The 24,762-nt window shown below is 46.6% G+C and overlaps 1 protein-coding gene across 2 annotated transcripts in view; it reads right to left on the reverse strand.

Moving 5' to 3' along the window:
* ADGRB1 (adhesion G protein-coupled receptor B1) overlaps window positions 1-24,762 on the reverse strand; it is a 197,992-nt gene that overhangs the window by 125,055 nt on the left and 48,175 nt on the right. Inside the window, exons 5-13 of one of the 2 annotated variants that reach the window (XM_056485647.1) lie at window positions 19,608-19,772; window positions 17,640-17,804; window positions 14,013-14,177; window positions 11,769-11,933; window positions 8,293-8,394; window positions 6,088-6,194; window positions 5,157-5,351; window positions 4,052-4,120; window positions 519-627 (exon numbers count right to left, since the gene is read on the reverse strand). In XM_056485647.1, the coding sequence (XP_056341622.1) occupies window positions 519-627; window positions 4,052-4,120; window positions 5,157-5,351; window positions 6,088-6,194; window positions 8,293-8,394; window positions 11,769-11,933; window positions 14,013-14,177; window positions 17,640-17,804; window positions 19,608-19,772 (1,242 nt within the window). Of the gene's footprint in view, window positions 1-518; window positions 628-4,051; window positions 4,121-5,156; window positions 5,352-6,087; window positions 6,195-8,292; window positions 8,395-11,768; window positions 11,934-14,012; window positions 14,178-17,630; window positions 17,805-19,607; window positions 19,773-24,762 lie in introns of both variants that reach the window. The other variant, XM_056485646.1, reaches the window with a different exon arrangement.

Here is a 24,762-nt window from a genome sequence, read left to right on the forward strand (position 1 = left end):
GCTCCTGGCTGCATCCAGACCATCAACTTTAACAGCCACCAATGGACCTCTCTCCTGTGCACTTTTCTAATCCCATCATGAACCCATCTGTACTTTTTGGCTTCTGCAACCTCCTCTGGCAACAAATTCCACGCTGTGACTGTGCACACAGCATCAATCAAACACTGCCTGCTGTTTGCTCGCTGCCTCCATTGGCTGCTGGGCTCTTCTTGTGTTCAAAAAATAAAAGGAAGAGTCTAACTCTGCCCAGTTCATCATCTGTTCCCCATTTGGGGAACATCTCTCTGTGGACATCTCTTCTTCCTCATGAAATCCCAACTTCTTTGGAGAAAAGCCACCCTGTATTTATGCCCGTCCATTTCTTCCCCCCAGACCTTTTAATGTCCCACCACCTGCTGCCTCCCCTCCTTCCTTCCTTCCTCCCCTCCCCACAGCCCAGGTTATTGTTGTTATTATCCCCACAGTAATGAACAGCTTCTGGGGTCTCTCCCTGACGTGGGGAGTGCCAGTGAACTCACCCAGGTTGTCTGTGACTTGGTAGGAATCCCGGAAATCCTTCATGCGGAAGCCGATGACATCAATGAAATCCTCCACCAGCCTGAACAGCTCCTTGGCATTTGGCCCTATCTGCAAAGAGAGGAGAATTCTGAGCAGATCAGATCCTAGACAACAGCAGGAGCTTCTCTGCAGGCAAAGGGTTCTGCCCTCACATGTGAACTGGGAGCATATGTTGGGTATAATGGATGGTTATGGAGCTGTGGAGAAGGAGGACTGAGGAATCCTAAGAGGAAGAAAAGGAAAAGGAAAAGGAAAAAAGGAAAAGGAAAAGGGAAAAAAAAAAGGAAAAGGAAAAAGAAAAAGGAAAAGGGAAAAAGGAAAAGGGAAAAAAGGAAAAGGGAAAAAGGAAAAGGAAAAAAGGAAAAGGGGAAAAGGAAAATGGAAAAGGCAAATGCAAAGGAAAAGGAAAAAGGAAAAGGAAAAGGAAAAGGAAAAAAGAAAAAGAAGAAAAAGAAGAAAAATAAAAAATGAAAAGAAAAAGAAAAAGAGAAAAAGAGGAAAAAGACAAAGAAAAACACAAATACAAAGAAAAAGAAAAAGAAAAAGAAAAAGAAAAAGAAAAAGAAAAAGAGGCAAAAAATGATAATGTGACACTCTGATAGAACTTAGGGTGGAGGGCAAGATTTTAAACAAAACAAAATATTGGAGATTTTCTGAAGAAGAGAATAACCTACCCATCTCCCTTAATAAAATCAGAGAAATGCAGAATGGTGTGGGTTGGAAGGGACCTTAAAGATTATCTCATTCCAACTCCCTCTGTTGAAAGCAACCACACCAAAGAACAATTGTGATCTAATGGTGAATCCCAGGCAACCTGATTTTCTCCTTTCCTGTTTTGTTGTCAGGATCTCACTCTGAATCATCAGGTCCTGGGGCTGTCCTGGAGTTTGTCTGCCTCATTTCTTTCCTGCTTTTTCCCCATTGATAAGGACATTGGCAGTGACTCTTCTTTACCTGTACTTTGCCAACTTAAGACAGGGCTGCTAAACAATAACCAGATTCCATAAAACATAATCCACTTTGAACAAGCTGTGCTGACTCCCTGTCTTCTCCTCAAAGCACATTTACCCACAGGGGCCTTGCAAATGCCACGAGAGGCTGAAGAAAAGCAGCTCAGCTCCTCTTCCTTTTCCTTCTCCACCACTTTCACAGCGTTTTCAGTTCCTCACCATAACCCAGACATGCTGAGGGGGCTGGGACAGCTGGGGACAAGCAGGATGGGAAGGAGGCAGGAGAAAGGCTGAGCCATGGAGAGTGTGGGGAAAGAGCACAGGGGTGGCCATGTGTGTCTCTGTCTCTCTGTCTATCCAAGGAACTTTGGTAAGACTAAAACTGTCTCAGGATGAGATTAAAAAGTCCTGCCAGTACAGCAGGTGTGCACAGAAGGAGGAGAACTGAGTGAGGATGCTATTTTTAGCTGCACACTTTTATATTCCATTACAGATTGAAATCACAAGGTCAAACCAAATACAGGTTACACTGGATATTGCATTTTAAGTTTTATCATATAATGGTCAATGAAAGCTCTTCAAAAATCATTGTAGCCCTTCTCTGAGCACCTTTATGGGTTGTTTAATTTTTATTTTCCTTGAACAACATCTTTCTGCCTGGGGGGCCACAGGGCATTGTAATGTGAGACTGCAATGAAGTTGGGTTTATTTTTAGTGAGCAAATTGGGAGCCAAAGGCTTTGTTTTAAACGAATTGGTTGATCTCACAAAATTCAAGGTGTGATTTTGGTCCAGCAGCTTTGAGGGAGCACAGAGACCTAAAAGCCCTGTTGGCATCCTGTTCACAGAGATGCCTGTGCCCTAAAGTCGTGGTGCTGGGCTGTCATCTCAATTCCCACTAAAACACACCCCAGGAAAACATTCTCCCCATGAAGTTCCCAATCTCCATGTAGGTCATGGTGGTGCTGGGCTGTGCCTGCCTGGAGGTGCAGAGAGCAGATTGCACAGGGAAAACCACTGGGAACCAAGTGCCACACAGAAAGAACTGTTTTTAAGGAGATCAACAGGGTTTCCATGTTGTCATGACAACTTGACAGTCTCCTCTGCTTGGTGCTGAAATACCTACATGCACCTGGAGGCTTGAGACCAAGTATTTGGGCACAGAATCAGGGTACAGTTCAGTTTGGAAGGGGCCTCTGAGTCCATCTGGCCCAACCCATTTTCTCAAGCAAAAAAGTGCCCAGGACCACATCCAGATTCTCTGTCCCACCCAGAGACAGAGCGTGTCACCCTCATCCAAATTCAATAGGAAAGCACAGGGTATCAGGGAGAAGAGAAGAGAAGAGAAGAGAAGAGAAGAGAAGAGAAGAGAAGAGAAGAGGAGAGGAGAGGAGAGGAGAGGAGAGGAGAGGAGAGGAGAGGAGAGGAGAGGAGAGGAGAGGAGAGGAGAGGAGAGGAGAGGAGAGGAGAGGAGAGGAGAGGAGAGGAGAGGAGAGGAGAGGAGAGGAGAGGAGAGGAGAGGAGAGGAGAGGAGAGGAGAGGAGAGGAGAGGAGAGGAGAGGAGAGGAGAGGAGAGGAGAGGAGAGGAGAGGAGAGGAGAGGAGAGGAGAGGAGAGGAGAGGAGAGGAGAGGAGAGGAGAGGAGAGGAGAGGAGAAGAGGGCTGCTCAGCTCCTGACAGAGTTGCTGTTGCATGAAGGAAATGTTTTTGAGTCCCTGTCTCATGTTCTGGATTTTCAACAACTGTGCCAGCACATGTTAAAATGTTTTTCCCAGAGGACTTCCCTGGTAGGTGTGAAGATAACTGGACTCTGATGTTGCCTAGGTGTGACACAACTCCACAAGAGAGAATTCAAATGGGGCACACAAGACAAGGGCCAAATAAGACACAGAAAGAAAAACCAACACCATCCCCTAATACTTGAAAATTCAGCTACAGAATTATTCATAGGCTCTTAGAATGGCCTGGGTTGGAAGGGACTTTAAAGTTAATCTAATTTCAAACTCCTGCCATGGGCAAGGACACTTTCCACATCTTGCTCAAAGCCCCACCCAGCCTGGCTTTGAACACTTCCAGGAATGGGGAGTTCAGGACTGAGCAGGATCCCTAACCTTGACAGGAGAGACATAAAGCAAAATTAAACTGAACCCAGAAGCTCAGCTGAGCAGACCCCAGCTCTGAAAATCCCTTCTTCCTGCATTATTTCATCCAGGAACTCAAAGCCACATGATCCCACTTCTTTATCATGGCAAGAGAAAAGGGTGGAATTACAGAAAGACATCAGGATTATGAACTCCAAACTAAGTCTGATCGCTGAAATCCATCCCAAATTTGGTTTACACCACCAGCATTTCACTGTTCTTCATCCAGAGAGTCTGGCTCAGAGCTGAGATCCTGTGGCTCCCTGGGTTACTCCTTTAATGTGACTCAGCCTGGAACTAAGCTCTTCTTAGGAGGTCATGTAGACACTTGGAAAATCCCTTCCTCGTGTGTTAACCCTGTGCTGAAAGCCTCTATTCCCAGGGAAGGTGCTGAAGGTTCATACCAGCTGAGCTTCCTCCCATTTCTCCCGGTTTTCCTCTGACAAAATGTTGCTGATGATCTGGACGAAGTTCTGGAGAAGAGAGAAGAGGGAACAGAAGAGATTGTTATGAAAAGACAGCCCAGGCTGGGAAGGTCAGAGGTGTGGGAGGGACATGTGAGATTTACACATCTCCAAAAGTGTTCTCATAATCCCATTCCCAAAAGGTTCCAGAGCATTTCACAGGACCCCAAGGATGTTAATGGCAAAACAGGTTTTAATAAGACCTTCTTCCTTCTTCCCCAAGGCCTTCACTTTAACTACTGTATCTTCTAAGGCACTGGATTGGGAATAGGTCTTGTATCCATTACTGATGATTTTTAAGGACGGATACGGTAAATATTTGTCAGGAACTGGTTAAAACCAGATGATCTCCCATTGCATAAATCCTTTCATATATTTTTTTTTCTATTATTTCTGTTGTTTCCAGTTTATGGAAACCTCAGGATCCCCTTTAGCCTGTGACCAGGCAGGAGATGCAGAGATGAATCAAGAGGAGCTGTCCATGGTAGGACCTTTGCAGCATGCAATCAGAAGGAAGGAGACAGGAAATTTAAGACTATTGATTTTTTTTCTCCAGTTTTTCCACTCTCTGCAGATCCTGCAGGATCAGTTTAATGTTTCAAGCCATGAAGTGATGACCCATCCCAAGGGTGTATCCTGTAGCTGCTCTGCAGCTGCTGGAAGTAAAACCCTGGGATAAGAAATGATGATGATATTCCCCTACATCAAGACCCAGGTGCCCAATGCCACTGGATCATTTTATCTCAAGTCATTAGCCTGAAATCCCAGCCAAATACTGTTCTCATATCAATTAGGCTCTGCAGTGAAGTGCTATCAGGTTGAAATAGTTCAGAGTGACCTTGGCTTTCAAGTTCTTAGTTTACAAACCAAGGAAGAACCACCTTGAGAGGAGAGTTTGTTAATAGAGAAAGACATTTATGCTGGGAAAAATAATAATCTGATTTTCATCAGCACTACAACCAGTATCAGCAATCAAACCTGGAGCCCTGAGCATGGGCAGCTGTCTAACCCAGCCTTGGGCTCCAGGAAATGCAGCTGGGCTCACCTGCACATCCCCAGAAGTCGGGCTGTGGTAAGCCCTACGGAAGATCTCTGTCATGTTCCTGAGTACGTCCATGGTGGACAGCAGGTCCCCACTGTAGCTGGTCCCATCCTGGGAGATTTCCACAAGGTTCTGGAGCACATCTGACAGCCCATCTCCCATCAACCCACGCTGAGCTTTGGCAAGGTGTTCCCTGGTCTGAGACAGAAAAGAAATGTGAGAAACACTTTGAGGGACAGTCAAAGTCAAGTTAATGAGCTCACTGAAGGAATTGCCAGGGGAAGGTTTTTGACCTCCCTCACAATTCAGAGTGCAGATGAGATGAATCTGACAATCTTTGCTGGCCAGAGAGCCTCTGATATTTTTAAAATTATAGAAAAGAGTGATAGATTCTAAATTATCTTCTAAGTGGTTCTGAAATGACAGAGAACTGAAATTTTCTGTTTTGCCCACAAAAAAGAAATTGTCCTACGACAAAGTTTCTTCTGTTCATAGCCCAACAGAATATTCTTGCCCTCAAACCTTGTTTTCTTACAACCAATTTGGAATTATTTTAGGACAGACTGTACCTTACCATGAACAGGAGAGGTCAGTTCTCCTAAAGGCCACAGGAGACCAACAGAAATTCTTCATAACAATGAATATAAGATTAACAAAAAATAAGATGCTTATTTAAAAGTGATATAGTCATAGTGATACTTAATGATAATGTGATATGACAGGCCTGGAAGATTCTGCCAAGCTGGATATTAAAATACCCCGAAACATCCCTTGTCCATGGAGTGCATCACAAAGTAAGCAGAAAAAACAGAGAAAATCGAGGCAGAGCTGGAAATTCCTTTTTTTTTTCCCCTTCTTTTTTGTAATTATAGCCATGTGACAATCACTGGGGAGGATGCCAAACCTGCTGAGCTGAGCAGTGGGGCCGCCTTACCATCATCTGTATGTTCCTGTAATCAATAGAAACACACTTGATGTACGTTGGAGGCTCCCAGTAAGCAATGCCTTCTTCATCTAAGATGCATCTTCGAAGGATCAGCCCTGGGAAAATGAAAGAAATAAATATGGGAGTGAGGACAGGATGGAAGTCCAAGCATTCATGGGGACTGGTCTTTTGTCATGAGTAGGAAGTCATGGGACTAGAGGACACGGCTTCAAGTTGTGCCAGAGAAGATTTGGAATGGATATTAAGGAAAAATTCTTCACTGAAAGGGTGGTCAAGCATCAGAAGCAGCTGGCCAGACAAGTGGTGGAATCATCATCCATAGAAGTGTTCAAAACATGTGTAGCACTTAAAGACATGGTTTAGTGGTGGACCTGGAAGTGCTGGGTTAATGATTGGACCTGAGGATCTTAGAAATCTTTTGCAACCTTCATGATTCCATGGAGATCACCCAGAACTGGTCAATTCACCAATTCAGACTCAGCTACCAGCCCAAAGTGACTCCTGCAGATGCCTGAACAAGCTAGCAGGGAGGATTATCTTTATTTCCTTCTCCTGCCTTTTATTGTTGCAGAGCAGCAGAAGAAACTGGGCAGGAAAACAAAAATTAACAAACTGGACATGGCTAGTCAGGGTGAAGGGAAGGTTCCTCCTCCTGCCCTGGATGGCAGCATTTTTCCTGGCTTGGGAAGCCCCACGAGCCTCCCCAGGTGGTTTGGTCTGGTACTTGCAACTAAAGCAGGGCTTGTGCTGCCCACGCAGCCTGGAGGGGAATAAACACCCAACAGCACCAGTTCTGCATCAGCTGAAACTGTCTGAAAGCTGCTTCCAGTCCACCCCCAGGCCTCCAATCCACAGAGGGGTTTGCAGTGATAATCACATGCCTTGTAATGTGGAGGAATATCAGAGATATTCTGATATCAAAGAGGAGGAAAGGCAGAGGGATCACCCTGCCCCAGCCATCATGATGCCATTTGGAAAGTCTCCGAGGACCAGGTTTGCTGGGTCTGCAGTCCCATTGCTGCTGCCAAATGATTCAGTGACCTTTCTTTGGATACAGCCCTTCTAGGACAGAATTGGGGATGACACTGACTGTCCTGGGCTGAGTCAAAGAGAGCTGTCTGTACCCAACTCTCTCCCTCAAACGAAATAAAACCTGTACACTCATTATTGCACTGCTGCCACTATTTCTGTTCCTGCCTGGCAGTGAGGAACATCCAGCTGAGGACAAATCCCACCAGCAGCATCACACCTGGAGCCTCCTCTGCACTGCCTTCCACTCCTCAAGGAACAGGTGGCCACAACAGGTAACACCTGGATGCTCATGTCCTTTTACTTTACACCAGAACCATCAGACCATCAACCTGAGTGCTCAAATAAATTTTTATGGTGGTGCTGAGGTTTCTAAGTGTAAATATTCATCAGAATTCAGATTTCCTGCTCTCATACAGCAGCTGCTTTTATGGGCACTGGAGAGAACTACAACACCCAAAACCAGAGGACTCTAAAGCCCTGCCTGCTCTGCAAAGCTTTTTTTAGATAATGGAAAGAACATATCCCACTGTTCCTTAATTTCAAATTTTTCACAGGACAAGGCAGTGAACAGATGGAAACATGTGGACACTGCTGAAGGCTCATGGAGAAACCTAATCTGTTTTTTTTCCCAGGCTGTTGACTTTTCTCAGCATCAGCCTGGATCTTTCCCAGGCTAGGGACCTTTCTCAGAAACAAAACAAGGGAAGGAAGAAAGAACAACACAGATAGACACCTGGTGTTGACCACCAAGCCGTGTGAGTGTCTCATGATATTTTGCAGAAAGAATGTTTTCAAAGAGGTGTTGCCTTCTTTGACCAATGAGCCTTTTCTACTTTGTTTTTTGCAATCTATCCTATACAAATGCCATTGCTCTTCAATAAATCGCTCCTTCTTGCTGCTTGGGAGTCATGTTGCTGTATTCTTTTGCTGCTTCCTAGCCTTACAACAACAGAAACCACCTCAGATTATCCAGCAACAACTAAGATGTTTGTGCTTAACAGTGAAAACAGAAACCCAGACAGAGTTAATTCAGCCATGGACAAAGGGAAAGAAAACCATGTGCCTGACCTGTCCCATAATCAGGTTCTACTCATTTAGGACACCAAGGATGAAGGATCCCCCTGATGAGGACCCACCTGCCCCCCAGGCAGCCACCCTTACCCGTGGCATTGCGGGGACACCGGACGGCTGCAGCATCCCCGGCTGGAGTCTCTTTCCAGACCACAGGGCCAAGACTCTCCTCGTCACAGATTTCGTGGGGCTCTGCCAGGAGAGAAAAACCTCGTTGGTAAATCCTGCTTCTCATCAAGGACATGGAAAAGGGAAGTGTGGGAGCGTGGTCTGTGATACAGGAGGCTGGAGCTGCACTCCCAGCTCTGCTGCTGCTTAATCCCTCTCAAAGTCACTTCACCTCTCCTGTCTGTCTGAAAACTGGGTGTTCATCCAGTCCAATGATTAGCTCACCAAAATCCATGGGAAAGTCCACTCACATCCTTGCCTTGCTTTGTGGCAGCTCTTTGCAAGAAAACTGCTGTTGCTACCCTCTACTTAAGAGTTTAATTTCTTAATTTTTAACGGGCAGATCTTTTGTGGGTGATCTCCATGAGCTCCAGACTCCACCTCTTCCATCCCTCAGGGTCACCACCTTCAGTGCTGGATGTATCTAAAATGAGGTTTGGCATGAAGAATGAAGAAAAGAAGAAAGTAAATGAAGAGACAAGATGGACACATCCCCTGGGTGGTCTTCATTCCGCCTGCTTCCATCTTGTGCACAAAAGAGAGCAGATCTGAGCCCCAACAACTTGGAACTGCATCTGCAGCTCATTTCTAAACACTGCTGCAGAGCCCAGGAGCCTGCAGAAATGTGTTTTGAGACATCACAGGGAAAAAAAAAAAAATCATTGGAAGGATGGTTTTGGAAGCTTCTGTCTGTGGGTGGAGCCGAGTTGGTCCTGGAGTTGGTGGGATCTGGGAGAAAAACATTCACCATAGGAGATCTTTGTGCTGAGAAACTCATTATTTACAACATGTATAGCCAAGGGAGCCATGAGGATGGTGTTAAAGCTATTTGTCACTCCTGAGGGAGGGAAGGAGAAAAAACTTGATTTAATAGTTCTTGATTACAGTTTTTATTCATTGTGCAAATACAATTTCCAATAAAAGGGAGGCTGAGCTTGTGTCTGTAGCTGGTCAGGACATGTCCCACTGCTGCTCTGGGACTACCCAGGGACCAACCTGTCTGTGGGGAGGGCTCACACCTAAATTATGGGCATGGCAAGTGCTGCTTCTTTGAAGAACTCCTACAAGACCCAACAAGCTGCCTGCACATCGCTGCTCCTGCAGGCTCCAAGACTGTGTGGCCCCAGCCCCAGCTGCAGCTCAAAGATAGATTCCTCCCCAACAGACACTGGGAATGAATAAGCTGAGTTCTCTGCCTGGAAACAGATGCTCCTTCCCCTGGTTTAAAGTTCCCTTGTGAGTAATCTCTATTGTGATGGAACCCCAGAGGGCAGCAGGACCCTGGCTGTGCTCTGCACATGAGCAGGACTCATCCCTGAGCCATCAGCTCGTGGCTGCTGCAGATAAGCCAGAACAGGGGTGGAAAAGAAGCAGTTTCATTTCCAGCCTGCTGACATGGAGCTGTGGGGCAGGGAGATTGAATTAGCCAGTTGTGACAGCACTTGGTCACCCGCAGAGCCTGTCCCAGAGCAGGGAGCTGATTTCCAAATTCTTGTCATTGTACGTTCACCACAATTGTCCCATGGTTCACAGGAGGCTTCTGGGGTGTGGAAGCTTCCAGCACCCTCGGGTACAAAGCAGCAGAGCACAGGAAAAAGCAGAGAGGGAGAATGTTCACATCTCTCCTCCCCTTTCTCCCCCGCTGGCCTGTCAAAACTTCCTGCTCTCGTCACCCCTGCAGTGTCCCTGGGGACCACTGAGGGATGCTGTGGATCAGAGATGCTCTTTAAAAATACACTGATTGGAGTTGTCTTGCCAGCGAGCTCAGGAGCAATTCCCAGGCCAGGAGAGAATCATTTCATCCTTTCCCCTTCTTTTTTTTTTTTTTTTTCCTTTTTGATGTTGCTTCACAACAAAATCCCTTTTACCAGAGTAACCTATTTGCACTGGGAGATTTTAATAACTAACCCAATTAAGTTCAATTCTTCTGCTCAAATCGAATCACGCCAGCATCTGATACTTTCTGGAGAACAAATTGAGCGGGTTTATTTTTAGCCTCTGATGTTTCCCCACCTTTTCCTTCCCTTGCAAATTAACAACTGCAGCGAGACCCTTCTGGCTGTGAACCCTGGCAGCCCCCAGTGCCTGAGACTTGCCTTTTCCTTTTGAGCACTGCACAGGCATCAACCCCTGCAGAAAGAGAAGAAAAGATCGGGCTTGTTCTGCCAGGGCCCCAGCTGGCACACACTGAAGCTGAACTAAATCTGCCTCACTCTGTAGACACCACCAGACAGCCCTGTGCTAAGATTTTCTGTGGTGAGGGAGAGCTTTGTGGCAGAGTTAGAAGAGATTCTCACACGCCACTGCTAATTGAGAGGCACAGCTTGTAAGGAGAGGTGATGCCTTTTATTAGAGTGTAGCTGGAGAGAGTGACAAGGCTGTCACACAGCCTCTTCCTCTGTCATCTCCGAGCTGGACGTGCTGGAACTTCCATGCTGAGGTCCTTTGGCTTTCATCTCTTTGTCTTCAGCACTTTGTCAGTGAGTCTGAGGGGCTGGCTTGGCCTCCATGTGGCAGATCTGCCCCCAGGTACTCCTGCATCAAAACTGCTGCCTCCTGTCCTTTAGGGAGGTGCCCCTTTCCAGTAGGAACCTGGGACACTGCCATGAGAATCTCCCCTGTCTCTCACTGAGCTGCTCTGACTAATAATTACCCTTTCACTCAAAGCTCATGGCCTGTTACAGTCGATGCAATCTGACTGCAAACATCACAAAGGCCATTGATTCCCTTCACCCTTCAACTCAGACTGAGGAAGAAAGCAGAAATGGTGGATAGGGCTTGTTTTTTTGGTCTCTATATAATCTGAGAGGCAGATAGAAACATTCCCACTTGGAAGGGTTCACTCCAGCTTATTTTTCACATCCAAACCCAGGTTTTCATCTGCCCTAGAGCTCACTCACCCTTCCATTCAACTTTTGCACTCTGCAGGAGGGTGAGATTTGGGTAAAGCTCTGACAGATGCAAATATATATATATATATGTTTTTGTTGTTTTCTTTTAATTTCCAGTGGTGTGCAGGCTTCCCAGAGGTAAAGGGTGGGAAATCTCTGCAGCATCCTCAGTATTCAACAGCTTCATAGACTTGAGACACTGATATCAGTTTTTGCTACCAAACAGTTTCTGTTTTCCTCTTGTAACTCTATGGCAACGAAAAGATGAAACCACCAAGGCAAGGCTGGTGGGATTGACCAGATATTCACTGAAACAAACATGGCTGCACTGGATTCTGCAACAGTTAAATCAAGGCCTTGTACTTTGTACCTCGGTCACGGGTAGGATTTTATTAGATTACAACCCTTTGAGGCATTTAGATCTCTGGCAAAGGATATGGTAAGCCAATCCCAAAATCCAAAATTCCCCTCATTCAAAGGAAAGCAGGAGGGGTCTGGGGCACATACCAGGACACTTTCTGTCATTGCACTGCTTGTACTCCTCCTTGGGACCCTGGCAAGTCTCCCCACCGAAGAAGGGGCCGTAGCACACCCGGTCGCGCCTCTGAGTGCCGCCTCCACACGTGGCTGTGCAGCTGCCCCACACTCCCCAGGCCTGCCACTTCCCATCCACTGGAAACAAAAAAGAAGAGGAAAAGAGGAGAAACAGCCTGTTATGTCCCAAATATCATCTGCAACAGAAGGAATCAAGATCCAAAGGGGAGGAGAGGAACACTGGTGGGGCAGGGTGTGGGAGGAAGGGAGGTCCCTGCTTTGGATTCTTTGTTTGATCCTCAACAGGCATTAAATCAGAGTGTTTCCATTCCCATCCCATCAGTCCAAGGGTGGCTTTGTGCTCCTCCTCAGCACCTCCACACTCTGCAGAAGCAGCTCTATCTCTTTCCTCAGGCTGAGATTTGGGGCTGTGCTCCTGAGCACTTTTGCCATGGGCAGGGATTTAACCCAGCAGCCACATTTGCCAGGCCAGGTCCATATCTGGAGTTCATTGGGAATCTACAATGCCTGTGTGAAAATACCTTCCCAGAGAAGGTCTGGCTCAGAAATTTAGAGAGACCAGCAGAGCCCTTGGCAAAAAACCATGAAGAGACATCAAATAAAGCTCCCTCCAGCTGTTTCCATTGCACTGGTGCTTCACATGCGTTGGAAAGGGGTTTGGGATGTCTCATTCCATTGTGTCTTCTCCCAGCATCTTTCCAGATTCAGTGGAAATGTGACTTCTTTTACATTAACAATGACATTTATCAAAATTCTGCTTCTTCTACATTAACAATGGCATTTATCAAAGCACCATCAAAATGTTAATTAGCCCTCATAACAAGCCTACAAGGCAGAGAAACATTCTCCTCTGCTCTACCACAACAACTTGGTGACAGAACTAGCACAGGGCCTAAATGTGTTCTTTACTATTTGGGCTTTAATCTTGAGTTATCACATTATCTTGGGTTGAATAATTCATTTTGGGAGGGTGGGAGATACATGCCTATTCCAAGAAGTAGACAAAAATTACCAAAGAAGAGGGGCAGCACCAAATACTGGTGTTTTATTTAGTGATATTTTGTGCAGTGGAAAGTATGACCTGAGCTGCTTTGACAGATAACTCTGAAATCAGTGGGACAAGGTTGTCTTAAAAGGGGTTCTGAAGCCCCTTTTTGTCTTTGAAGATCCCTCCAAGTTGCAAAGAAGGAGTGAGACACCTAAACATCAAAACCTACTTGAGACCATGTAGGAAAATCCAACACCTCTGTTAAATAATGCAGATAATGATGCTACCAGAGTGTAAAGGGATTCCCTAAAGAAATAGGTAGACCAGGATAAATTCCAGTAGGAATTATTATTATTATTATTATTATTATTATTATTACTACTACTACTACTACTATTAGTTATTATTATTACTGTTATTGCTGTCATTATTATGAAGTCACAGATGAGTAAAGTAAGTCACAAATCTTGCACAGACATAAACAAAGGCTTTATTGTGGCAGACTACTAAGGTTAAAGCTGAGATACAATAGAGGATCCTCTGTTTGCTTGAAATATGACTGGGAATGTTGAAATGGTGGGAGGAGAGGAACAAAACAGAAAGAGGAGGGAAGCTGAAGCCCTGTGGAGGCAAGGGCAGGGTTTCATTGATATTTTCTTGGGAGTTTTTTAATCTCATGCTGAAAAACAAAAAACGGGGGAGGCACAGGCTACGCCTCAAATGCGTTTGAACAAAGCGTTGTACGTTTTAAATTTTTTAAACAGCTCTTTTGCAGAACCAAATCCACCAATCATCAGACATTTTTTCCAACACCACACAGGCAAAATTAAAGGAAAACCCTTTAGTTTTGATCAGAAATGCAGAGATGGGGAAAATGGAAGGTCTATTTCCACTAACAACCTGCGGTAAAGGCGATGCTTGTGTCTATACGGATTCTGGTCCAAAGTGGTTAGAGGGTTATCTATGGCTAGAAGGTTATTTAAGGTTAGAAAGACACATTCCCTGTGGGCACTCACTCACCCCTTTGGGGTCTCCTAAACATCCACCAGCAGTGGATTTTGCCTGGCACAGTCCATTGGAACGACCCAAATCTCAATGGGAACCACCCGTTACCGCGCCGGAAAGGACTCAAGTCTCCCCCAAAGAAACATTTCAGTGGGATGGCAGAGGGAGAGGGGGCCAGGAGAAAGAAGCAGCTGCTCACTGACCTGGGCACTGTCGCAGGAAGCAGTCCCGGGTCTCCACCCAGTGGCCCTGGCACTCGGCGCCGCCGTAGGAGGGCCCGTTGCACTCCCGCGTGCGCTGCTGCGTCCCGTTGGAGCACGACGCCGAGCACGAGCTCCAGCTCGACCACTCGTTCCAGTTCCCGTCCACTGAGTGGCCCAAAGAGAGAAAACCAGCGGAATGTGAAAACCCTTCCCTCTGCAAGGAGCCTCTCTGGATTTTGCCTACCAGGGATGGAGGTGGGGGGGATCAAGCCAGAGACACAGAGCTTGAAAGAGGGCGGAGATTATCAAAAGAAGTTTGGACCACTGTGGCAACAGGGATTTTTGGGAATCTATGAAGCCTCCCACAGGATGGAAGCGCAGTAACATTTGAATTTTTATGTTCCACACTCTGCATAATACCATAAAAGTGGAAATTACTGATACTGCCCATTCTGCCATAAAAGTGGAAATTATTGACACTGCCCATTCTGACATGAAAGTCCAAACTAATAACATTGCCAATCACAACACAACACAACACCAGAGGGCGTGGCTCATGTTTTCACTGAACACTTTGGAGGGATCACTACATTACCATGACATTTCCCATCAGCACTTTTTTAAGGGACCCATTTTTCAGCAAAGCAGTTGATGAACCTGCGGAGAACGAACTTTCTCAGGCATGCAGATGCTCTGTTTTTCATTAAAGCACACCCAGAAACTCGAATCACAGTGTTACTGACAGGAATTCACTATTCCTGCTGGCTGGGAAATGTGGGAGCAAAGGTGTGCTCCAACAGAGGAGAAGAGGGTGAGTGTGTGTGGTCAGTGTACTTCTCTCACAGCTGAATTAACTCTGACAGGCTGGAGATGTTTTACCCAGCAGTGTCTTTGATAATTAAATAGAGGAGGGAGGGACAAGGGAGATTATGATAGGGACAGGGATGGAGAGAAACTGGAATACATCTTATTATCATGGCATGGACTGAAGCATTCCCAAGTGTGCTGGTTACACCCTAATTGGTCCCTGATCAACAGATCCATCACCCAGTCTGCTCTTCCTGGAGCATCTTTCTCATTAACAGTGGTCATCATGCTCTGTTTAGATCTAATTAGCTGCTAGATCTCACTCGGGAAAAACAACCTGAATCTCTGAAAAGTCTGAATTCTGGCTCAAATCACATTGCAGCTCTTTTTATTTTTTTTGGCTTTGTTTGTCTGTCCAAGAAAAGTAAATGCCAACTGGTCCCCCGTGTAATCTGCAAGGAATTGATCAGCCCTGTGTAATCCCCATTGCAACTGAGCAGCTTTTTGTTTGCAAACTCAGCTAAAAAAACAATGTTAAAAGCATCCAAATGAGCAACTCTTAACTCAAAGGGGATCACAAGGTGTGCAAAATCAGGCAAGCATAAAGGTACCAAGAGGTGCTTGTTTTTAACAATCGAAAAATTTATGTTTTTATTGTGCATAATTTCAAGGCTTCGTGCCAGTGCCTATCAATCCCAAGGAGGGAAAATGTGAAATACAGTGTTTGACAGGTGATTATTCTTTGGAAATGATCCAAAACTCCACAAAGTAGGTCATGCCAGGTATAAATTAGCCTGGCTTTTCTGACTGAAGGCTGTGCTGCTGATCATAAAATCATGGAATCACAGGGTGGTTTGGGTTGGAAAGGTAATGATCATTTAATTCTCCTCCCTTTGCCATGGGCAGGGACACTTTCCTCTATCCCAGGTTGCTGCAAGCCCTGTCCAACCTGCCTTTGAATACTTCCAGGGATGGGGCATCCACAGCTTCTCTGGTCTCATCACCCTCACAGGGAAGAATTTCTTCCTAATTATGATGGTGTCTGCCCCACATTAACATTTCCCTGTGTTGGAAAAGTGAGACTGCATTCATCACATCAAATGTGACATTTACCAAAAAAATTGCACTGATCAACAAAAAGTTGGATTTTTCCAACACCCTCCCTGGTGCTGGTGATTGGCAACTTATCAGGAGGGCAAGCATTTGGAGATGGCAAAATAAAGAAGCCAAATCCATAATTTGGTCGTTCAGTGGTGGATTGGGAACAGGTAATTTCCTTGTACTTATTCACAGGCTGAAATTTCAGAAATATTATTAAAAAAGGGAGAAACAAAGGTGGCTGTGTTGTCCCTCCAGCCACCTTGCACTGATGCAAAGATGCTTCTTGGTCAGGATGCTGAGGGGTTCCCAGCTCAGGAACAGTTTGGTGCCATGCTCACACCACCGTGGGAGTCTATCAAAAATGTGCTTTGTCTGCTGAAGGCATTGTCTTCCTCTTTTCTCCCTCTTCCAAGGCCTTGTGGCATCCACAGCTCAGGAGGAACAAAGGCCCTGTTGTCCCTGCAGCAGAGCGTTTTTATCAGCTGCAGCAATAAATCCTCGAGCAGGGTGGCAATAAACACTGAGAGTGTCTGGGGTGTCAAACACCCATTGTTGTGCTCCAGTGATTCCCCCAACACCACTCTCATTTGGTGCTGCCAAGCCTCTGATTGCCTTTGTGGCACTAATTAGAGCTGAAGCCTTGCAGAGTTGGGCTGCTTGTCTTTTCCGCCGCTGTTTCGGTCGCGTTTTTATTTGTATTTAAATTAATTATGGATCAATGTTAACTCAGGGTATGCTTTATTGCCCAAGCTCTGGCTTCTTAAATTTGTCTTTTTATGACAGAGTCAATTTGGTGTCTGGGAGGTTCTTATTCCAAGTAGAGTCTTCTGGACAGCGGCCAAATATCCAAGGATAGTTACTTGGAGTGAAAACTCGATGGGAAATGCCAGGAGGCTTCTCACTGTTTTCACAAAGTTCTCATCCCTCCCACAATCCCTCTCCTCCTCCGGGGACATAATAATGTCTCATAATGATTCTCATTAAACTGGAAAAATGTCAGTTGACATTATATTGTAGGGAGGGAGTTTTGGGGAGTTTGCTCGTGTACAGATTGTGTTCATCAGGACACCCAGAGTTAAATTAAGGGGGACTCTGTTTTAAACCCAGGGTCTGTCAGAGGAAAGAAGCCTCTGGAGCATAAGTGGATTTCCAGGTGGTAAAAGTAATTTTACCTTGAGGTTCTTTCTGATGTTTCAAAGCAAAACTTGAGGAGAGGCATTTGGAAGTGAAATTCAGGGGCAGGGAAAAGGTAAAAAGATAAAATTTGTCATGGGAGACCATTAGGAGTCTCTAAGTCAATCTCACCACCCAGTGCAGAACAACCACAGAGAAAACTTGCATTTATATTGAACTAATGCACAGACAAGTAAAGCTATTAGTTAATTCCAGCACAACAAACTCAGCCAGGCAAAATAACTTTAACCAGTGGGGAGAGATGGTCTTGGAAACAGCAGTGGCAGCCAGATCCAACCTATGTAAGGTTGCAAGGACAACCCATGTCCTCTGCAAGAGATCACACAGGCCAACCTGAACTTGAGACTGAACAACCCCAGGAAACACCTCTGGGTTTCTTCAACAGTGAATCCTTTCCTCAGGATCCTCCTTGGGGTAGTGCAGAATTTCACTGGAGCCAGCTGCAGACTTTAACGAGCCACGTGAGGGAAACTGGGCTGGGGAGACCTGCTGGAGGGCAGGTTTCAGATCTGTCACTGTCCCTACCTGGGCAGAGAGCGATGTTGCAGAACTTGGTTTGCTTCTCCGGGCCCTCGCAGGGGTTGCCCCCGAACTGGGGCGGCTTGCAGGTGCGGGTCCGGTCCCTGTAGCCTCTCCCGCAGGTGGAAGAGCACAGGCTCCACGGAGACCACTCGTCCCAGGTGCCGTGCACTGCAAGGGAAGCAGCAGAAGTGACTTTTCTTTGCCAGAGGAGGGCTGAGGAAGTGAGGGAGCCCACAGGGCACGGCTTCTTCCAACCCGGAACGAGCAGCGCGTGGGAAGTCGGAGAACAAACCAACCCAAAATGTGCAAGAGGAACATCGAGTAATTTTTATGCTTTGCTATCAACACCAAGTGTCTGCTGCTTTCCACTCTCTGAAATAAACCAGAATGCACTTTTTGCTGACCTTAATTTTTCAGATTTTTGAGCCAACAGGGCGTTTTTTAAAGCAAAAGATGGATTTAGAAAGGAATATAACCCCACTACCCTTAGGGAAGCACCATCACCATCATTTTGTTACTTCTTGCCCTTTTTTTCCTCCCTCTCAAAATTTTCTGATCCAACCTTCAAAGACTACAACATTTTAGGGCTTTTTGAAAAGCTGTAGTCTATCTACTGATTATTATCATAGGTCAGTTACACCTCAGAGGCAAAGTTAGGGAGACTTGGAAGGGTAAAATGGAATGGGCAACAGCCTCCAACAGTGCTCAAGACATCACTGGTAGCTCCTGGAATTTGACATTGAATTGATTTTAATCCAATCTAATTAGCCTTCTAATCTATATGAATCTAATCTTCTCCAATCTAATCTAATCTAATCTGGCCAAGTTATTTATGGAATTTTAGTCACTATAATCTCCAGAGGCCAAATGTTATAAGAATGCACTGATCTCTTTTAAGGGACTTCATCCCTTCCAGCTTTACCAGAGAAGCTAATGCCAAATCAATAATCCTTCAGAAAAAGAAGAAACACAATAAAACAGGGACTTTTCCAGTCCTCCATCAGTTGTTAACAGCAACTGGTGCCCCAGTGACAGGAAAGGGGGTTCAAAACTAATTCTCACCAGGCACCTTGCATGTTAAGAGATAACCAGAGGAGGAGAGGAAACACAGGAAAGAACACAGATGGTGATTTCACCATGGATGGTGGTTTCACCATCACAGAATTTCTGAACAATGATGTTGCTGGTCAGGAGAAGTGAATAACATGATTAGCTTAACAGCAAAACTCTTCAAAATAATCATAGAATCACAGAATGGTTTGGGTTGGAGGTGACCTCAAAAATCATCTCCTTCCAACCCCCTGCCATGGGCAGAGACACCTTCCACTGTCCCAGGTTGCTCCAAGCCTCATCCAACCTGGCCTTGGACACTTCCAGGGATGGAGCAGCCACAGAATCCCTGCACAACCTCTGCCAGAGCCTCACCATCCTCACTGGGAAGGATTTTTTTCCTAATACTTAATCTAAACCTACTCTCTTTCAATTTGAAGCCATTACCCCTTGTCCATGCTCTTGTAAAAAGTCCCTCTCTATCTTTTTCATAGGCTCCAGCCTCCCCAGAACGTATTTTTTCACCAAAATTGTTCCTGACCTGGAAATGCCCCAAAGGGCCCCTGCCTGCAGGTGTTCTGAGTTCATGGACTTGAGACAGCATGGAATTGTCCCCACCTTGCAGAGCAGGTGCCCATCTCATGGTACTTGGTCCAGCAAGAGTCTCTGTGTGAGGCCTTGAGGCAGGGAACAAAAACCATCTCCCTCCAAGAATTACAGAACCATAGAACAATTTGGAATGGAACTGAAAGACCATCTTGTTCCAACCACTTTCCACTACCCCAGCCTGCTCCAAGCCCCATCCAAGCTGGCCTTGGGCACTTCCAGGGACGGAGCAGCCACAGCTTCTCTGGGCACCAGAAATATGGCAGAGGAGACAGCAGAGGCAGCCAGTCTGCCTCCCCTGCTGGCCAGCAGTACCTGGGCACACGGCAGAGTTGTTGCACTGCCTCTGCTCCCGGAGAGGGCCGCTGCACTGCGTGCTGTAGGAAGACGAAACGCAGAACCTGGTCCTGGTCTGCCAGCCCTCCCCACAGGTGGTCGAGCACACGCTCCACGGGGACCACTCCTCTGCTGCAGGGTCACCTGTGGGGGTTGGAACAGAAGGTGAGGATGTGGCAGCCTTGGATTCCCCAGGGAGGGACGTTTCCAAGTTGTGCTTGGCCAGTTGTGAGGTCAGTGAGGCTGCAATGTGTCCTGTGGGTGGGGTGACAAGATGGGTGGGAGGGTGTGAGGGCACTGGGGAGAAAATGTGAGAGTTGGGAATGGGCTCAAGGGGGTTTTTGGGGGGTACTGTGTAGAGCTGTTGCACACACACACATGAAAAATTAAAAATATAAAAGGATGCTGTGGAAGCATCGGGTCATTGGGAAGGGCAAACTCCACCACTGAAGGTGGCAGAGCCACTCCAGAACCTTGAGGGCTGGGATAGGGAACTTCCATTTAGAGATTGCACCAACAGTGATAAAACAAAGTAAATTTATCCATAAATTGTTCACTTTTAAGGATCCTGCCTTCCCACTGCCCTGCCAGTGCAGATTGGCAGAGGAGGAGCTGACAAAGTACAAGGTGATGGTGCCTAAGAAGAGTCAGCTGATGAAGCCCCAGAGAGTTTTCTTGGCATCTCCTCCACCTGTGGAGATCTGCTGTGAGCATGACATGGAACAAGGCTGACTCTTCCAGGGCATCACAGGCCCTATCAACTGCTCATCTGATAGGGCAGCATTGGAAAAGCAACTAAAAATATCCCATTGATGGGAGTGGAAAGCACTGAGATGTATTCCCTTTGTCACTAATATCCCTGCTGGAGCTGTTTCAGCAGCCACAGCCTCCAAATAAGTCACCCTGAGTGTGAAATCAGCAGGGAAAGGGCCATTTTCCATTAGTTTTCATAGGCAATATTCTACCCTTTGACAAAATGCTTTTATTCCCCACGTGAAAATAAAAACCTGGCTCTGTTCTAGTTAACCAAGCCATGCATTGTTAGGGTTTTTGGATTTTTCATGGATTACTAATAATTACACATAAAAAACCTGGACTGTAGTGTTTGGTATGTATAGAACCCAGGCAAAAACTAAACACCAGCATAACACAGGGAAAATCCCTTCTTGTGACAAACTCTCCAGAACCTCAGACTGCCCCGTGTCCCATCCCAAAAGGATGCACCTGGCAGCCTGTGGGTGATGAGAAGGGTCACAGCACTGGGTGGAACAGGCAGATATGACTCCAAGGGTCACCCACCCTGACACCCACCTCTTGGATGTGCTATCCCACACCACCACCCCATTCCCAAAAAAAAGCTGGGCAGAGGATTCTGTATTAAACTGCCTGGCTGCAATGTGGTGAAAGAAAGAGATTCTGCAGCTGGAGATGTCAGTGAGGGTTATAAACCAGCTGCATGAAAATGTCAGAGCAGGAACTGTAAAGGCTGGAGACCACCAAATTTCCCAATATGCCTAAAAACTGTTCATGTCTGGGTTTTTCCTTGAGGTGGTATATGTATTATTTATATTTATTTATAGTTATTTATTTATAGTTATTTATATTTATTTATATTTATTTACTAGTGTTTTCCACATGCAATTAAATTGTGGCTCTCATCAATCTGCTCTTTGGGATTTTTGGTAGTTATCTCTGTTGTATGGTTTGTGTCATGCTTTTCAGCACATCTGCTTTGAATGTCTCCTGTCATTCCAGCAGCTGGGAATTAAAAATACACCCACTGATTGGAGCCTGTTGAATTAAAATGTGTGAGGGGGAAAAGTGTAGAGGAAGACCTGTCCTTGCTGTAAAATTGACAGAATTTCCCTCTTTCATTTATTGTCTGGACACAGAAAGAGGTGAAGGTGAGGATCAATCTTTCCCTACCTCATCTGTGCCATTGCAATGATTATCATGAGATGCAACTGCTGTTGTTCATTAAGCCAAAGTTGCTCAAAATCATTTCCTTTTGTGTTTTATTTCGCTATTCTGTACAGTTAGTCCCAGTTAAATAAAAGTTAAGGACCACTGTTCTTTCCCTGGGATGTGCAGGAGACATTGTGTGTTTTGAGGCTTTGGGTCTTCAGGAAAATTTCAGTCCCATGTCCTGTTTCACAAGTATCAGATCTCCTGGTAGAGAGAGAGATCTGCATTTCCATGGCAATTTTCCTGCCTTTCCAACACCCAGACCCAGAGTTCTGCCATGCTCCAAGCTCACCTCCAGCAAATTGCATTTATGGTACCATCACTTCATCATTTTCCAGAGTGTCCCAGATCCAGCAGATCCCTCTCAGGCCCACAGATCCCAACCATCCCTGCTCCATGAGCCAGTGGTGCCTTTGCATTTCTCCATCCCCCTTGAGCCTCCCCAGCTCTGCACCCAGCAGCACCCAGTCCCTCAGGGGCAGGCAGTTGGGGGATTTTGGTGGTTAAACACCCCAAATTGTGCTCCCAAAATCTTTCTGGGAGGCCAAAGGTGGGACAGGGGCAGCCTGCAGAGACACAGGGGTCTCCTCCATCAGCAGCTCATGGCTTGGAGAGCCATCCATGCTCAGACCTGGCTGGGGTTTGCAATCTCCATATTCAGACTAGAGCTACTGTGTCACTGGATGAACGAATGGCATCTTTGAACCAAATCCCACCTCTCCTGCCTCTTTCCTCTTTATTATTTCTGGCTTTTGCTCTTTCACAGCAGAAATAGCTGTGCTTAGAGGCAAATCTCCTCAATTATTGTCCTTCACATTGCATGAATCCCTGGCTTTTAAACCCATAGCACAGTTTATTTCCTAAGTGCTGGTGACTCCCTTGGGCTTGGTGTCATTCTGAACCAAGCAATTCATCTCAGTCCACTGGGACATTACGTCCAGCCTCATCTCAAACCTGGCACAAATTTAACTAATTTTCAAACCAAGTGAGACCCAGTTCTGAGACACTCTCAGGCATGAGACAAATTCACTCTCTACTCAAGAGAAACACAATAGTGCCCATCATCAAAACTGTGAATGAGAAGAATTTCTGCACTCCTGAGGGTCAAATGGCAGCAAATGAAAATTACTGAGTGAATTATTCATCCCAGAAGTGGATTCTCACTCTGGTTTTTGATATAATGGCAAGATGCCTACCATGCTCATTGGGTTTGAAAGCTGCCTAGTCCAGTGCTTTTTTATAATTCAACCTGGCAGAAATTACAGAACCATGGAATGGTTTGGGCTGGAAGGAACATTAAATAAATATATCAGGGTTTCAACCCCCTGTCATGGGCATGGACACCACCCACTATCCCAGGTTTATCCAAACCCCATCCAGCCTGGCCTTGGACACTGCCAGGGATGGGGCAGCCACAGCTTCTCTGGACAATCTCTGCCAGAGTCTCACCATCCTCATAATGAAGATTTTTGATCTAACATTGAATTGAAATCTACCCTCCTTCAGCTTAAATGCATTGCCCTTGTCCTGTCACTCCATGCCCTTCTCCAAAGTCCCTCTCCTGCTCTCTTGGAGAATCTTTAGGCACTGGAAGAGGCTCTAAGTTCTCCCCAGAGCCTTTGCTTCTCCATGCTGAACAGCCCAAAGTCTTTCAGCCTGTGTTCACAGCAGAGTGGCTCCAGCCAAATTTGTCTTCATCCCCAGAGGAGAAGGGACCAAGCCCAGTGCCTGCAGACAGGGATGTCAGCAGGATTGACTTTGGATTAGTCCTGTGCTGCCCCAGAGTAGCCTGGGGACTAGCAGGAGTGCCCCAAAGGATTTTTCAGGGCTCACTACCCCACCTGAAGTGGCAGGATGGCCCTTGCTGCTCCCACAGGTCCAGGGGCAGCAGGTGGAGAGGGTGCAGCAGGTGCTGCAGAATGAGCCATGCTGGGTGTTAATCCATGGGGATGTAGCTCTGCAGCCCAGGCTCATCCCTGCTGCTGGCTGCAGTGTCCCCATCACTGCAGCTGCTCCATGGCTCTTCCTCCCTCAGCACTAATGGAGCAGCACTTCCCTGCCAGCCCTCTGCCAGGAGCCCTTTCTGTTCTGGGCTCTGTCAGCCTGACATCTCCCCCTGTGCCTCTCTGCTCTCATCCTGCTGCTGGCACAGTCCTCCTGGGAGCAGCCTGGGCTCAGCCAGGAGGGCCATGCCAGGGCCCTGCTGGGCTGGAGCTGGCTCAGAGAGGCACGTGGGCAGCCAGCAGCTGAGAGCACAGCCCTGACACAGCCTGGGGCCCACAGCACCTGGGCACCAGGATGTGAAGGGCTGGCAGGAGAAAATGCTGCTCTTCAGCTGGGCAAGGCCATCCCCTCACCCACAGCTGATTTCTGTATTTCATCTTTTTCCAGGTCTTGAGCAGATGTGAAATGTCTTATTCCCTATAATCTGCGCCCATAGGGAAGCTGTAGGCTTTGCTTTGGCATCCTCAGCTACAAATTCCCTCTAATCCCCTGCTGGACTGTACCCTCTGCCTCTACATCTCCATCCTGACGTCCTTGAACAGCCAGGGACAGCGACAGGGAAGCTTGCAGCAGGACAGTGCACATCTCCCAGCCCATGCTGCCCTCAGGGATGCCACAGCCCAAGCCAGCCATGCTGCAGAGGTGGCCACAATGGCAGGGAGGTGACAGAGACGTCACTGAGCCCAGAACCAGCACCCAGCTGCACAGCAGGAGGAAATGCCCAGCTATAAACCTGATGGCTGAGTTACAGGCTGGAACAGGAGCTCTGGCAGAGTAGGAACAGAGGCCTGCCTTGAGGTGCCTTCCTTTCTTCTGCATTTGGACAGAGAGATTAAACTCAGCTTTTCCACAGTGTAGTAGTGCAGAACTCCTCCCTCTCCTGCAGGTTTTACCAGACTCCAGGGATTCATCCTGCAGGCAGTGGAGCTGCTCTCACTGGAGGGAGCAGAGTCTATGCAGGGTGGAGAGGAAATTGAGGCTGTCCCCTGCTTCGTGTTGAAAACCACAACCCCAACAAAGTCACCCCCAGATATTCCACACCACACAGACTGCTGATGCTGCACAGAGGCACAGGTAACTACACCAGAGTATGACCCTCTCTCACTTCTAATCAAATCACCTCTTGGAAGCCTTTCTATAGCACGAAATGCTGGCAAGGTCACTG

Source organism: Oenanthe melanoleuca, chromosome 2, assembly GCF_029582105.1.
Source record: "Oenanthe melanoleuca isolate GR-GAL-2019-014 chromosome 2, OMel1.0, whole genome shotgun sequence".
Lineage (NCBI taxonomy): Eukaryota > Metazoa > Chordata > Aves > Passeriformes > Muscicapidae > Oenanthe > Oenanthe melanoleuca.